This window comes from Hylobates moloch, unplaced genomic scaffold (assembly GCF_009828535.3).
Source record: "Hylobates moloch isolate HMO894 unplaced genomic scaffold, HMol_V3 SCAFFOLD_7, whole genome shotgun sequence".
Lineage (NCBI taxonomy): Eukaryota > Metazoa > Chordata > Mammalia > Primates > Hylobatidae > Hylobates > Hylobates moloch.
The window spans coordinates 132452535-132467652 of record NW_026652282.1 but is presented as its reverse complement, the minus strand read 5'-3'; the positions used below and the strand labels follow the sequence as shown (position 1 = coordinate 132467652).

General features: G+C 38.4%; 1 protein-coding gene across 3 annotated transcripts in view; it reads left to right on the top strand.

The window, feature by feature from the left end:
• VAMP7 (vesicle associated membrane protein 7) overlaps positions 1-12552 on the top strand; it is a 57998-nt gene extending 45446 nt beyond the window's left edge. For 2 of the 3 annotated variants that reach the window (XM_032757821.2, XM_032757822.2), the window contains exons 7-8: positions 8438-8530; positions 10673-12552. In XM_032757821.2, coding sequence (XP_032613712.2) covers positions 8438-8530; positions 10673-10741 — 162 coding nt within the window. In that variant the 3' untranslated portion in view covers positions 10742-12552. The remainder of the gene's footprint in view (positions 1-8437; positions 8531-10672) is intronic. The other variant, XM_032757823.2, reaches the window with a different exon arrangement.
• Positions 12553-15118: the final 2566 nt, after the last annotated feature.

Here is a 15118-nt window from a genome sequence, read left to right as displayed (position 1 = left end):
TGCCACAATAAACATATGTGTGCATGTGTCTTGATAGCAGCATGATTTATAGTCCTTTGGGTATATACCCAGTAAGGGGATGGCTGGGTCAAATGATATTTCTAGTTCTAGATCCCTGAAGAATCACCACACTGTCTTTCACAGTGGCTGAACTAGTTTACAGTCCGACCAACAGTGTAAAAGTGTTCCTGTTTCTCCACATCCTCTCCATCACCTGTTGTTTCCTGACTTTTTAGGTTGTTTGGTTTTTTCTTGTAAATTTGTTTGAGTTCTTTGTAGATTCTGGATGTTAGCCCTTTGTCAGATGAGTAGATTGCAAAAATTTTCTCCCATTCTGTAGGTTGCCTATTCACTCTGATGGTGGTTTCCTTTGCTGTGCAGAAGCTCTTTAGTTTAATTAGATCCCATTTGTCAATTTTGGCTTTTGTTGCCATTGCTTTTGGTGTTTTAGACATGAAGTCCTTGCCCATGCCCATGTCCTGAATGGTATTACCTAGGCTTTCTTCTAGGGTTTTTATGGTTTTAGGTCTAACATGTAAGTCTTTAATCTGTCTTGAATTAATTTTTGTATAAGGTGTAAGGAAGGGATCCAGTTTCAGCTTTCTACATATGGCTAGCCAGTTTTCCCAGCACCATTTATTAAATAGGGAATCCTTTCCCCATTTCTTGTTTTTGTCAGGTTTGTCAAAGATGACACGGTTGTAGATGTGTGGTATTATTTCGGAGGCCTCTGTTCTGTTCCCTTGGTCTAGATCTCTGTTTTGGTACCAGTACCATGCTGTTATGGTTACTGTAGCCTTGTAGTGTAGTTTGAAGTCAGGTAGCATGATGCCTCCAGCTTTGTTCTTTTGGCTTAGGATTGACTTGGCAATGCAGGCTCTTTTTTGGCTCCACATGAACTTTAAAGTAGTTTTTTCCAATTCTGTGAAGAAAGTCATTGGTAGCTTGATGGGGATGGCATTGAATCTATAAATTACCTTGGGCAGTATGGCCATTTTCATGATATTGATTCTTCCTATCCATGAGCATGGAATGTTCTTCCATTTGTTTGTGTCCTCTTTTATTTCGTTGAACAGTAGTTTGTAGTTCTCCTTAAAGAGGTCCTTCACATCCCTTGTAAGTTGTATTCTTAGGTATTTTATTCTCTTTGAAGCAATTGTGAATGGGAGTTCACTCATGATTTTGGCTCTCTGTTTGTCTGTTATTGGTGTATAAGAATGCTTGTGGTTTTTGCACATTGATTTTGTATCCTGAGACTTTGCTGGAGTTGCTTATCAGCTTAAGGAGATTTGGGGCTGAGGCGATGGGGTTTTCTAGATATACAATCATGTCATCCGCAAACAGGGACAATTTGATTTCCTCTTTTCATAACTGAAGACGCTTTATTTCTTTCTCTTGCCTGATTACCCTGGCCAGAACTTCCAACACTATGTTGAATAGGAGTGGTGAGAGAGGGCATCCCTATCTTGTGCCAGTTTTCAAAGGGAATGCTTCCAGTTTTTGCCCATTCAGTATGATATTGGCTGTGGGTTTGTCATAAATAGCTCTTATTATTTTTAGATACGTCCCATCAATACCTAATTTATTGAGAGTTTTTAGCATGAAGGGCTGTTCAATTTTGTCAAAGGCCTTTTCTGCATCTGTTGAGATAATGTGGTTTTTGTCTTTGATTCTTTTTATATGCTGGATTACGTTTATTGATTTTCGTATGTTGAACCAGCCTTGCATCCCAGGGATGAAGCCCACTTGATCATGGTGGATAAGCTTTTTGATGTGCTGCTGGATTCTATATGCCAGTATTTTATTGAGGATTTTTGCATGAATGTTCATCAGGGATATTGGTCTAAAATTCTCTTTTTGTGTTGTGTCTCTGCCAGGCTTTGGTATCCGGATGATGCTGGCCTCATAAAATGAGTTAGGGAGGATTCCCTCTTTTTCTATTGATTGGAATAGTTTCAGAAGGAATGGTACCAGCTCCTCCTTGTACCTCTGGTAGAATTCGGCTGTGAATCCATCTGGTCCTGGACTTTTTTTGGTTGGTAGGCTATTAATTATTGCCTCAATTTCAGAGCCTGTTATTGGTCTATTCAGAGATTCATCTTCTTCCTGGTTTAGTCTTGGGAGGGTGTATGTGTCCAGGAATTTATCCATTTCTTCTAGATTTTCTAGTGTATTTGCGTAGAGGTGTTTATAGTATTCTCTGATGGTAGTTTGTATTTCTGTGGGATTGGTGGTGATATCCCCTTTTATCATTTTTTATTGCGTCTATTTGATTCTTCCTCTTTTCTTTTCTTCTTTATCAGTCTTGCTAGAGGTCTATCAATTTTGTTGATCTTTTCAAAAAACCAGCTCCTGGATTCATTGATTTCTTGAAGGGTTTTTTGTGTCTCTATTTCCTTCAGTTCTGCTCTGATCTTAGTTATTTCTTGTCTTCTGCTAGCTTTTGAATGTGTTTGCTCTTACTTCTCTAGTTCCTTTAATTGTGATGTTAGGGTGTCAATTTTAGATCTTTTCTGCTTTCTCTTGTGGGCATTTAGTGCTATAAATTTCCCTCTACACACTGCTTTAAATGTGTCCCAGAGATTCTGGTATGTTGTGTCTTTGTTCTCGTTGGTTTCAAAGAACATCTTTATTTCTGCCTTCATTTCATTATGGACCCAGTAGTCATTCAGGAGCAGGTTGTTCAGTTTCCATGTAGCTGAGCGGTTTTGAGTGAGTTTCTTAATCTTGAGTTCTAATTTGATTGCACTGTGGTCTAAGAGACAGTTTGTTATAATTTCTGTTCTTTTACATTTGCTGAGGAGTGCTTTACTTCCAACTACGTGGTCAATTTTGGAATAAGTGCGATGTGGTGCCGAGAAGAATGTATATTGTGTTGATTTGGCTTGGAGAGTTCTGTGGATGTCTGTTAGGTCTGCTTGGTGCAGAGCTGAGTTCGATTCCTGGATATCCTTGTTAACTTTTTGTCTCATTGATCTGTCTAATGTTGTCAGTGGGGTGTTAAAGTTTCCCATTTTTATTGTGTGGGAGTCTAAGTCTCTTTGTAGGTCTCTAAGGACTTGCTTTATGATTCTGGGTGCTCCTATATTGGGTGCATATATATTTAGGATAGTTAGCTCTTCTTGTTGAATTGATCCCTTTACCATTATGTAATGGCCTTGTCTCTTTTGATTTTTGTTGGTTTAAAGTCTGTTTTATCAGAGACTAGGATTGCAACCCCTGCCTTTTTTTGTTTTCCATTTGCTTGGTAGATCTTCCTCCATCCCTTTATTTTGAGCCTATGTGTGCCTCTGCACATGAGATGGGTTTCCTGAATACAGCACACTGATGGGTCTTGACTCTTTATCCAGTTTGCCAGTCTGTGTCTTTTAATTGGAGCATTTAGCCCATTTACATTTAAGGTTAATATTGTTATGTGTGAATTTGATCCTGTCCTTATGATGTAGCTGGTTATTTTGCTCATTAGTTGATGCAGTTTCTTCCTAGCCTCGATGGTCTTTACAATTTGGTATGTTTTTGCAGTGGCTGGTACTGTTTGTTCCTTTCCACGTTTAGTGCTTCCTTCAGGAGCTCTTGTAAGGCAGGCCTGGTGGTGACAAAATCTCTCAGCATTTGCTTGTCTGTAAAGGATTTTATTTTTCCTTCACTTATGAAGCTTAGTTTGGCTGGATATGAAATTCTGGGTTGAAAATTCTTTTCTTTAAGAATGTTGGATATTGGCCCCCACTCTCTTCTGGCTTGTAGAGTTTCTGCCGAGAGATCAGCTGTTAGTCTGATGGGCTTGCCTTTGTGGGTAACCCGACCTTTCTCTCTGGCTGCCCTTAACATTTTTTCCTTCATTTCAACTTTGGTGAATCTGACAATTATGTTTCTTGCAGTTGCTCTTCTCGAGGAGTATCTTTGTGGCATTCTCTGTATTTCCTGAATTTGAATGTTGGCCTGCCTTGCTAGGTTGGGGAAGTTCTCCTGGATAATATCCTGCAGTGTTTTCCTACTTGGTTCCATTCTCCCTGTCACTTTCAGGTACACCAATCAAACGTAGATTTGGTCTTTTCACATAGTCCCATATTTCTTGGAGGCTTTGTTCATTTCTTTTTATTCTTTTTTCTCTAAACTTATGTTCTCGCTTCATTTCATTCATTTGATCTTCAATCTCTGATACCCTTTCTTCCAGTTGATCAAATCGGCTACTGAAGTTTGTGCATTTGTCACATAGTTCTCGTGCCATGGTTTTCAGCTCCATCAGGTCCTTTACGGACTTCTCTACATTGGTTATTCTAGTTAGCCATTCATCTAAACTTTTTTCAAGGTTTTTAGCTTCTTTGTGCTGGGTTCGAACTTCCTCCTTTAGCTCGGAGAAGTTTGATCGTCTGAAGCCTTCTTTTCTCAACTCATCAAAGTCATTCTCTGTCTACCTTTGTTCTGTTGCTGGTGAGGAGCTGCGTTCCTTTGGAGGAGGAGAGGCGCTCTGATTTTTAGAATTTTCAGTTTTTCTGCTGATTTTTCCCTATCTCTGTAGTTTTATCTACCTTTGGTCTTTGATGATGGTGACATACAGGTGGGGTTTTTGTGTAGATGTCCTTTCTGTTCGTTAGTTTTCCTTCTAACAGACAGGACCCTCAGCTGCAGGTCTGTTGGAGTTTGCCAGAGGGCCACTCCAGACCCTGTTTGCCTGGGTATCAGCAGCAGAGGCTGCAGAACAGTGAATATTGCTGAACAGCAAATGTTGCTGTCTGATCGTTCCTCTAGAGGTTTTGTCTCAGAGGGGTACCTGGCCATGTGAGGTGTCAGTCTGCCCCTACTGGGGGGTACCTCCCAGATAGCTACTCAGGGGTCAGGGACCCACTTGAGGAGGCAGTCTGTGTGTTCTCAGATCTCAAACTCTGTGCTGGGAGAACCACTACTCTCTTCAAAGCTGTCAGACAGGGACATTTAAGTCTGCAGAGGTTTCTGCTGCCTTTTGTTCAGCTATGCCCTGCCCCCAGAGGTGGAGTCTATAGAGGCAGGCAGGCCTCCTTGAGCTGTGGTGGGCTCCACCCAGTTCGAGCTTCCTGGCCACTTTACCTACTCAAGCCTCAGCAATGGCGGGCGCCCCTCCCCCAGCCTTGCTGCCACCTTGCAGTTCGATCTCAGACTGCTGTGCTAGCAATGAGCAAGGCTCTGTGGGTGTGGGACTCTCCGAGCCAGGCGCGGGATATAATCTCCTGGTGTGCCATTTACTAAGACAGGCACGGGATATAATCTCCTGGTGTGCCATTTACTAAGACCGTTGGAAAAGCACAGTATTAGGGTGGGAGTGATGCGATTTTCCAGGTGCCATCTGTCACAGCTTACCTTGGCTAGGAAAGGGAATTCCCTGACCCCTTATGCTTCCCAGGTGAGGCGATGCCTCACCCTGCTTTGGCTCACGCTTGGTGGGCTGCACCCACTGTCCTGCACCCACTGTCTGACAAGCCCCAGTGAGATGAACCCGGTATCTCAGTTGGAAATGCAGAAATCACCGGTCTTCTGCGTCGCTCACGCTGGGAGCTGTAGACTGGAGCTGTTCCTATTTGGCCATCTTGGAACAGGAATCAAAGGAAATTTTTTAAAAATCCCATTTATGATAGCATCAAAAAGAGTACAAGAGTTAGGAATAAATTTAACCAAGGATGTAATAATGTGCACACTGAAAATTATAAAACATTGATGAAAGAAATTGAAGAAGACACAAGTCAGTGGAAAGATACCTTACATTTATGGATTGGAAGAATCAATATTATTAAAATGTTCATACTGCCCGAAGCAATACACAGATTCAACACAATCCCTATTGAAATTCCAATGGCATTTTTCACAGAATAGAAAAAAAAATTCTAAAATGTGGGTGAAACTAGAAGACATTATATTAAGTGAAATATGCCAGACACAGATAGATAAATACTGTATGATTTCACTTATATATGGAATCTAAAAAAAATGTTCAGTTCCTAAAAGCAGAGAGTAAAACAGTGGTTGCCAGGGGGTGGGAGACATGGAGAGATGTTGGTCAAAGTGTATGAACTTACAGTTATAAGATGAATAAGTTCTGGATACCAGACATACAGCATGGCAACTATAGTTAATAATAATGTATTGAATATTTGAAATATGCTATAAGAATAGATCTTAAGCATTCTCACCACATACCCAAAAAAGTAACTATGTGAGGTGATGGATATTTTACTTAGCTTGATTATGGTAATAATTTCACAATGTATACATATATCAGAATATCACATTGTATACCTTGAATATATACCATTTTTATTTGCCAATTATACTTCAAGGCAGAAAAAAATAGAGTTGAAACAAAAGCTCGGAGGTGTGAAATGTTACTAAACATTTGCCTTTTTTCAATATTCTTGCCACATGATGGGTAGGTCCTTTTAGTCTGAAGATTCAAGTCTTTCTTATTTGGGGGATATTTTCTTCAGTTAGTCCCTTGATTATTGATCCTTCTCTTTTGGCTGTATTCTCTCCTGTGACTGCTAATAGGTGCGTAAATCAGTACCAGGCACATAATAAGCACATGTTAAGTATCTGTTGATCGTATAAATTGATCCTGGATTTGCTTGATCAGTTTTCCATGTATCTTACATCTTCTTTCATAATTTACAACCTAGACATTTTGCTGTTTTCAGAGCAAATTTTTTGAATTGTTACTGCAGAAGCTGCTTTTGCTCATTTATGTTCTGCTTTTAAAAAATTATGCCATTTTATTAAAATATAGTTTTTGGAATGTTGTCTTATGTTATCTAATTTTTTATGTCCTCTCATGACTTTGTTTAAAATTAGTGCAATTATGTCTTGTATCTGAGGATACTTATTAGAAATTGTTTTATTACTATTATTCTATCTTGTTTCTCATATTAACTTTGTTCCATTAAGGACTGTTTGCCCCCATTGCTTTTTTTGTCTCCTCACTTTAACTGCTGTTTCTTCTTAACTGCTGTTTCTTCTCAAAAGTTCTAGTCAATGCATATATTCTATTCAACATATATATTTAGCTCTAGATGTAATCAGTTTTGGTCTGTGCCTCCAGGTGGCATCCTGTGCACTCTTCATCAAGTGAAACCCAAAGACTGGTGCCCCTGTCAGTTGTTCTACTGCAGAGACTTTGTGGAGTATGTGGTTGGAGATGAATCTATGGTTAAGGGAGTGGATTTTTTAAAACCAATATGTTGAAGTATAATATACATAAGTGCATCAACTGTAAGCATACAACCTGTTGTGTTTTCACAAAGTGAACATACCATGTAGAACCAATACCCAAATTAAGAACTAGAGCACGAACAGTACCCCAGAAGCTCCCTTCTGCGTTCGTTTAGTCACTACTCCTCTCCAAAGGTGGCCGCTGTCCTGATTTCTCCACATAGATTAATAAAACATAGCAGGGGCCGAGAGTGGTGGCACACACCTATAGTCCCAGCTGCTCAGGAGGCTGAGGTGGGAGGATCGTTTGAGCCCAGGAGGTCAAAGCTGCAGTGAGTCGTAATTGTGCCACTGCACTCCAGCTTGGGTGACAGAGCAAGACCGTGTCTCAAAATAAATACTAAAATGTACCAGGTATTTTATGTCAAGTTTCTATTGCTCAAAATGATGTATGTGAGATTCATCTGTGGTAAATTGTATAAATGTAGTAGTAGATTGTGAATTGTCATTACTGTATTGTATTCCATGTTATGACTCTCCTATAATTTATTTATGCATTGTACAGTTGATGGGCATTTGGGTGGTTTCCAGTTTAAGGTATGAAAAGTAGTGCTGTCCAAAACGTTTTTCTATATGTCTTTTAGTGAATTTGTGCATACATCTGTTGGGTACATACCCAGAGTGGACTTGCTGGATTATTAGGGAGTTTTGTCGGTTGGTTGTTTGCCTTTGTGTCCTGGTCTGAATTGTTAAGTAGATACTGAGAAATTGATGATGCAAAAGAAAATGGATAGCAGAAGGAATGAAGTTCTATGGGTTTTGGCCCTCACAAAAGTAAATACATATCTTCCTACAGAAATCAAACAGGTTTTTATGGCTCAAAGCCCCAGAATTGTACTGGGCAGAATAGGCGAATGTGCTTGCAGTCAGCTGGTGTTAAAAGAGCCTTTCTTATTGGAAGTATAGAGAGGAAAATGCTTTTCCACTAGCGGGAAGAAGCAATTCTGGTGCTCAACATCATGTGCATTGCTGCAGTGGAGAAGAAAAAAGGGGGAAGCCTTTTCATTGGACTGATACTGCTTATGATAGGCCTGGCAGAGTCTTGCTTTTGGCAACTAGTGAGTATGAATGGCCAGTCTCTACTTGTAAAGAGAGATCATTGGACTTAAACAGAATTAATGGAAGTAAAATGTTCGCAGGTTGTTACTGCAAATCATTCATGTAGTCAGTGCCAGAGGTTAAACAATTCTCGCCTCTTTTCTAGTCTGTCACCTTCAAAACTACCAGCAGAAATCTTGCTCGAGCCATGTGTATGAAGAACCTCAAGCTCACTATTATCATCATCATCGTATCAATTGTAAGTTTTTGTCCTTTTAGTGTATGGCTTTATTTTTCAATCTCTAAGAAATTAGGTACTAGAATTATTTCTCAGTGATTAACACTCTGAAATGAGCTACATGTGTCTTTTAATAGTGAAACACATGACCAGGCAGTGGCTTTCCTATGAAGTCACTATGAAATATCTCTACTTAAACCCCTCCTTCCTATTGAGAATTATTATATATATGAAGAGACATATAAAACTGACCTCACAGAAATGTTATTTTAAATAAAGACATTTCTGTTTATATGTAATGGGTTTATTGTTTTTATTTTTAAGTTAATTATGTATTTTTAAAGTTTTAATTTCTAATATGGCAAATGCTGATAATTATAATCCCCCTTAAACAAGAACTCTTTGGAGTCCTCAGTAATTTTTGAGGGTGTAAAGAGGTCCTAAACCACAACTTTAAAAACTATTGCTAACTGGTGGGGGGTGCTTTACCCTGTTCATGGTCAGATAAGGTTGTATTTCCTCCCCATCCTCCAGTCATGTCCAGAAGCCCAAAGTTACCTCCAAGCAGATACCTCTGACCCTGCTCCTCCTCTACCACAGCTTGAGGGTCCTCTGCCTTAGACAGCTGAATTTATCTAAAAGAGAAGAGCAGTCATAGATCTGTAGATTTTATACTGGAAGTAATTGTTATGGCCTTGAATGGTTCCTTGCTCAGGTTTCTCTTCCTAATATCACATTTTAGGCTCCTGAGCTTAGCTTCTTACTTATTATTTGGTCTGGGAGTTTAGGTTGATTTGTGCAGCTGAATTATTGTTAAATTCAGAATATATTTACTGATTACTTATTACATGCAGAGCACAGCTCTAAATGCAATATCAATCTTTGCCAAAAGCTGTTGTCACCTAACGAGATGTACTTCAGCTTGAAAAATCCTTATATTACAGCTGTGACAAATAGTCAACTTTACATCAAGTTGGTAAACTTTACATTTGTGGCATGTGTATGTGTGAGTATGTGTGTGTATGTGTGAATATGATGTCAGAAGTTCAACCTATTCATTAATAAACAGAATCTGCTGTAATCTGCCCCCCAACCCTGGCAATATTTATAGTTCCCTACAAGGCAAAATGCTTTGCTCACTTTTGGAACAAAGGGCATGCAGTTCATAAATGCATCCTTTTCCAAGCTTGCAAGTAATGAAATCAGTCACTTAAAGATCTCAAAAAGTTGTAATTTAAAGCAAAATAAAGCCAGGCGTAGTGGCTTATGCCTGAAATCCCAGCACTTTGGGAAGCTGAGGCAGGAGGTTCACTTGAGGCCAAGAGTTTGAAGCCAGCCTGATCAATATAGTGACACCCTATCTCTACAAAAAAATAAAAATAAAAAATAAAAAAAATAAATAAAATAAAATAAAAAAAATATAAAATAAAATAAAAAATTAAAAAATAAAATAGTGACTAATGCAGTGAACCTAATGTTTAAAATCTATTTTTTGTGATACAATAATGTGAACAAGTAGTGACTATTTTATAATATAATTTAAAATTATAATCTAGAATTAAAAAGCAAACACATCTGTAATAGCACCAGTATTTTTGCAGTGTTACTTACATCATCTGCTTTTCTTTGTTTTGGTCATCGTAATTATTGTGTCATTATGCACTGAACAGTTCATAGCAGTGTTCTTGCTCATAAGTGATATAGATGAAAGCCTTCTACTCAGACTTTTAAAATATATTCTTATATTATATTAATCAAAACTAAAATTTATGTGCAAAACCTAAAAATATAATTAACGAAATCATACTTCAGGAGAATTATGGTTATTTGTGAATTTTTTATGACTTGTTAATGACACATCAGTATGAGTTGCTCATTTAGCCTTGATTCTGCCGAGTTACCAGTGAAGAGCAACAACCCCACTGCTTTCTCTCCCATTGAAGGAAACGCTAGAATTCAAGTGGGTGTGAGTTATACCAAAAAGGACAGTTTTAACTACACTTCTGTCTTGGAAAATACTTGATTAGTGTGTTCCATTACTACATAACTGCTACTCTAATGGAATCAGAAGTATTTCTTAATAAGGGTCTACTTTCCTATGTATATTATTTAGAATAATATGATTGATTCAAGAAAATAAAATTGCTCTCCTCCTCCCTCCAGGTGTTCATCTATATCATTGTTTCACCTCTCTGTGGTGGATTTACATGGCCAAGCTGTGTGAAGAAATAAGAAAGAAAAAGTTATCATTAACCAAGGATATGAGAGAACAAGGAGTTAAAAGCAATCCATGTGACTCAAGCCTTTCACTTACTGACAGATGGTATCTGTCAGTCTCTTCAACCCTCTTCTCACTTTTTAAAATCTTGTTCCATGCCTTCAGGTTTATCTTTGTCTTATCAACCGATTTATTCCTGTGAACTTCAGACTGAACCATTCATTGCAGCAGTAGCCTTAAAAAGGCTTTTGTTTCTTTGGTTTGTTAACTAGTGTCATCTATTTAGAGAAACATTTTTGTTCTTAATTGCACAAAGCTGTCGCCACTAGTCTTACGAGCTATCTACTAAAACTATGGAGAAACTTTGTATGTGCACACAAAAGTATTCAAGAGACAGTATTGCTAACATCTCATTTAATGTCTTTTGTTATTGAGAAGTTTTAGGTGCTTCAAAACAATATAAATGGATAATAGTTGTTATTTGGGGAATTGTAATGACGTTGGTGCTGCTTCCTTCTAAGAGCTCAGACAAGTAAAGTATGAAACATTCTTATTTCAGTTAGATGGGGAACATTTTGGTAGCCCATTAGAAGCACACAGAATTATCCTTGTCCTCCTAATATTGACTTTCAGGAATAAAGTTCAGTGTGCTGATCATTCACAATACAGTGGATAGCTTGATATCTTCTGTTTTCCCATTGCAGTTGATTTGGGAAGATGAAGGTTTAAATATTGTTGAAGGTTGCAGTTTTTTAAATGTGTTCCTTTTTCTTCTGTGAATATTTAGGGCAATCGTGTCGCTAATAGAATATGTAGTAGAGGGGGTGGGGAGGTAAATTCCTCTGACTTGCCAAAGAAAGAAGGGAACCACAGTGGATGTGCTAGCATTTTAGCTGTGCAAAGGGAGGTAGTGTGGGAAAAGTGTTTCCATTCTGGGAAAAGCCCAAACCGAATACGGTCAGCAGTCAACTCCAGGGTTTGGGCTTGACTCCTGTTGAATAATAGTTTGAGCATTCTTTGTGGTTAAATAAATTCTTAAATCTGCCTAGTTTTGATGACTTCTTTTGTGAAACTTGAAAGAGAATAGACAGTATGACATATAGAATTAATACAAAAGAGTTTAACAACCATTTAACTGCAGTGTAAGAAAATTGGACTGTCATCATATTGCTACTGGCATCTGTTATCTAGTATGCATTTCTGGTGTGTATCTGAAAGGAAGACATTTTCTAACCCTAGATCCAATTGCATTTATTTATCAATAAGTGCCATTAAATTGAAATTATATTACATTTTACACTTTCTCAGTGAATGAACAAATTAGTCTGTAGAATCTAGCCACCTGTTTAGCCTGGTCATGTGCCTTGAACATATATGTGTCCCATAATCTGGCTCATGGTACCTGTTCTTCTATCCAAACCTTTCAATTCATGCTACCTGATTCATTTATTTGACACAGATCTTAGGCCCACTTGAACTCTTTTCTTGTTTATCTAGCATAGCACAAATGTTTTTCCAGTCTTCTTTATCAACACTAATGCCTCTTAATTGCATCAGCATTTCCTATTGGAAAATACATCTGTTCCAGAAAAACATTTGGCATTCCTGAATAATTTCCAGATGTTTTTAATCCAAAGAAAAAGGTTTAAAGCTTATTTCCCTTTCTTATACACACCTGAATAAAATTGATGTGCATGTTTTAGGGATCAATTACCTAACTGTTCCTTGGTCTATTTATGTATAAGAATGCTTTTTAAAGCACATGTCTCATTTTAAATGACGCACAAACTGAAGACGTTAATAAAATTTAAGAGTAATACAATGATTTGCTTGTTTTAGAAGTTCTTTCTGAAACCTAATTTCTTCTGATGACATTTGCCATCGTTTACAGAACAAAAGTATTTTACTTATGCCGAAAATATATTAAGAAGTGTTACCTGGAGACTTTCAGTAAAGATCTGTAGCATAGTCTCAGGTGTGTAGAATTTCTTCAAAAGACACAAATGAACTTAAAAAATATATAGCTCATGCTGAAACCAATGAAAGATTCTGAAATGATCACACAGCCTTCACAGAGCCCATGATTTAGACAGAACTGAAAAAGAACCCCAGGGATTTTCATCCAATTTAGCACAATTCTGAAAAATCTTTCTATCTAAAGTTAAATGACTGGTTCTGAAAGAGACTCAAGGGGAAGGCATAATGGTGGGAGGGAATAATTCATTATAGCAAACAGGGTTACCTAAACAGAAATAAAAGAAAAACAGGCACAAATCAAATATACAAATAGATAGGTCACAACAAAATAATCACTTGGGACCTCTGAACGTAAGGTGGCTGAAGTCAGGTATAGGATATGTTTTCGTACAGGCTGCAGTAACATAAAAACAGCCTATTTAAGTTCTCCCTAGGCTTTATCCAGATTTCAACTGAAATATGCACTTTCTAACAGACACTTAGAGAAAAATAAAAGATGGTTATTTATTTGGTTATGAATAAAGAAAGAAGTGACACCAGCTATTTCTCTTTACTTCAAACCCTTGGCAAAAAAAAAAATAGTGTCACAATCCAAAAGTTTCCTTAATAGTGAATGTAGGTGCCTTTAGATAATGGTTTCTTCTTGCTTGACTCTGTTGGTATCTGTCTTTTCTGGCCTCAAGATAGACAAAAGATACTGGGTTGCTTCCCAGGGTATCTTGATGGAAATGAATGTAACAACAATAACAGCAGCACCCTAGACCCTACCAAAGTGTTCTACATTAGAAGCAAGTCTATGTCTTGCAATGCCGTCTTCTCAAGTATAATAAACAGGGTGGAAGTAGTGGTTGTGGTTGCCATGTATATCAGTGTGAATCCAGTGAAGACAGCAGAGCCAAGACAAGTGTTAGGGAAACAAAGAGTTCAATATAGGATTCAAGGTTACACAAATGTGTGACAAACTGGGAAGTGAAGGTCTGGAAGGCAGGTACCAGAAGATCAGAAGAACAGTCCTAGCGCTTTCACTTGAGGCAGTGACATAGGCAGACAGGTCAGAGCTTGCTGGAAAACCTAAGTATCCCTGTATGTCTGCTTGCTGATACGGTTTTGCTGTGTCCCCACCCAAATCTCACCTTGAATTGTAATCCCTATAATCCCCACATGTCAAGGGAGAGACCTGGTGGGAGGTGATTGGACCATGGGGGCAGTTTCCTCCATGCTGTTCTCATGATAGTGAGGGAGTTCTCATGAGATCTGATGGTTTTATAAGTGTTCGACAGTTCCTCCTTCACACACTCACTCTCTCCTCATGCCTTGTGAAGAAGGTGGCTGCTTCCCCTTCCACCATGATTGTAAGTTTCCTGAGGCCTCCCCAGCCATGTGAAACTGTGAGTCAATTGAACCTCTTTCCTTTATTAACTACCCAGTGTTGGGTAGTATCTGTACAGTAGTATGAAAGAAGACTAATACACTTGCCAAAGTTGGTGTGTGAAGAGAGACATGTGGAAAGGTTTATGGAAGCCACAGCTTCAGTAGATCTGATGCCAAGTACCAAGTAGTAGGCTTGCAGCCCCAGTTGGTTAGCATGACTAACAGTCCACAGAATGAGTTGTATGTGGAATGGAAAAGATTGAGGAAAAGCTGTGACACACCAGGCACCTAAGCATCTTTGTATCCTTTGAAGGGTACTGGCCTCTACTTTTGTTCTGCTTTCCAAGTCTCATACAAGTGCAACTCACTGAGAAAAGCTAACCCTAAAACCATCTAGGGTAAGGGGATTCTATGAAATTCTCAGCTTCTGGCAAAAGCAATGGTGCCAGTCTAGCATAGCCCAGTTCCTTCTAGACTCATTCATAGTATTGGCTCTACTGCTTTATCAAGACAATTTTGGTAAGTTAAAGCATTCTTCTGGTCAGGATACACTGTACAAAATTATTTGGGGTTCGTGCTATTTATTAAACCCAAACAATCTAAATCCAAAATGCTGTGACTTTTTACATCTCTTCCAAAGAGAAAAAAAATCATGGCAATATTCTGTATAAGAAAACTAACATGCACGGGCTGACACCATGTATTTTCTTTTTAAATCCCCATTGCAAGTTTAGAAAAGCACAAAGAAAACTTTAAAAAGTCTCATAGAGAATATTGAACTCAAGACTGCAACTTACAGACTTTCACTGCTGGCCAAGATGGAGTAACAGAGACGGCATTTACCTACCTGCATGAAATAACACCCCCAGAAAGACAAAATATATGAAGCAACAGTTTTCAAGACACTGGACACTAGGCAACAAAGGACAGTGATATTTCGAAGAGTTGAATCCTACAATTGTACCAGCTTATTCTGTTGAGAGAGTAACTAGGTCATAATACAATGAGGAGGAACCCAGGCAGAGCCTGGCAGATTCCCTGGG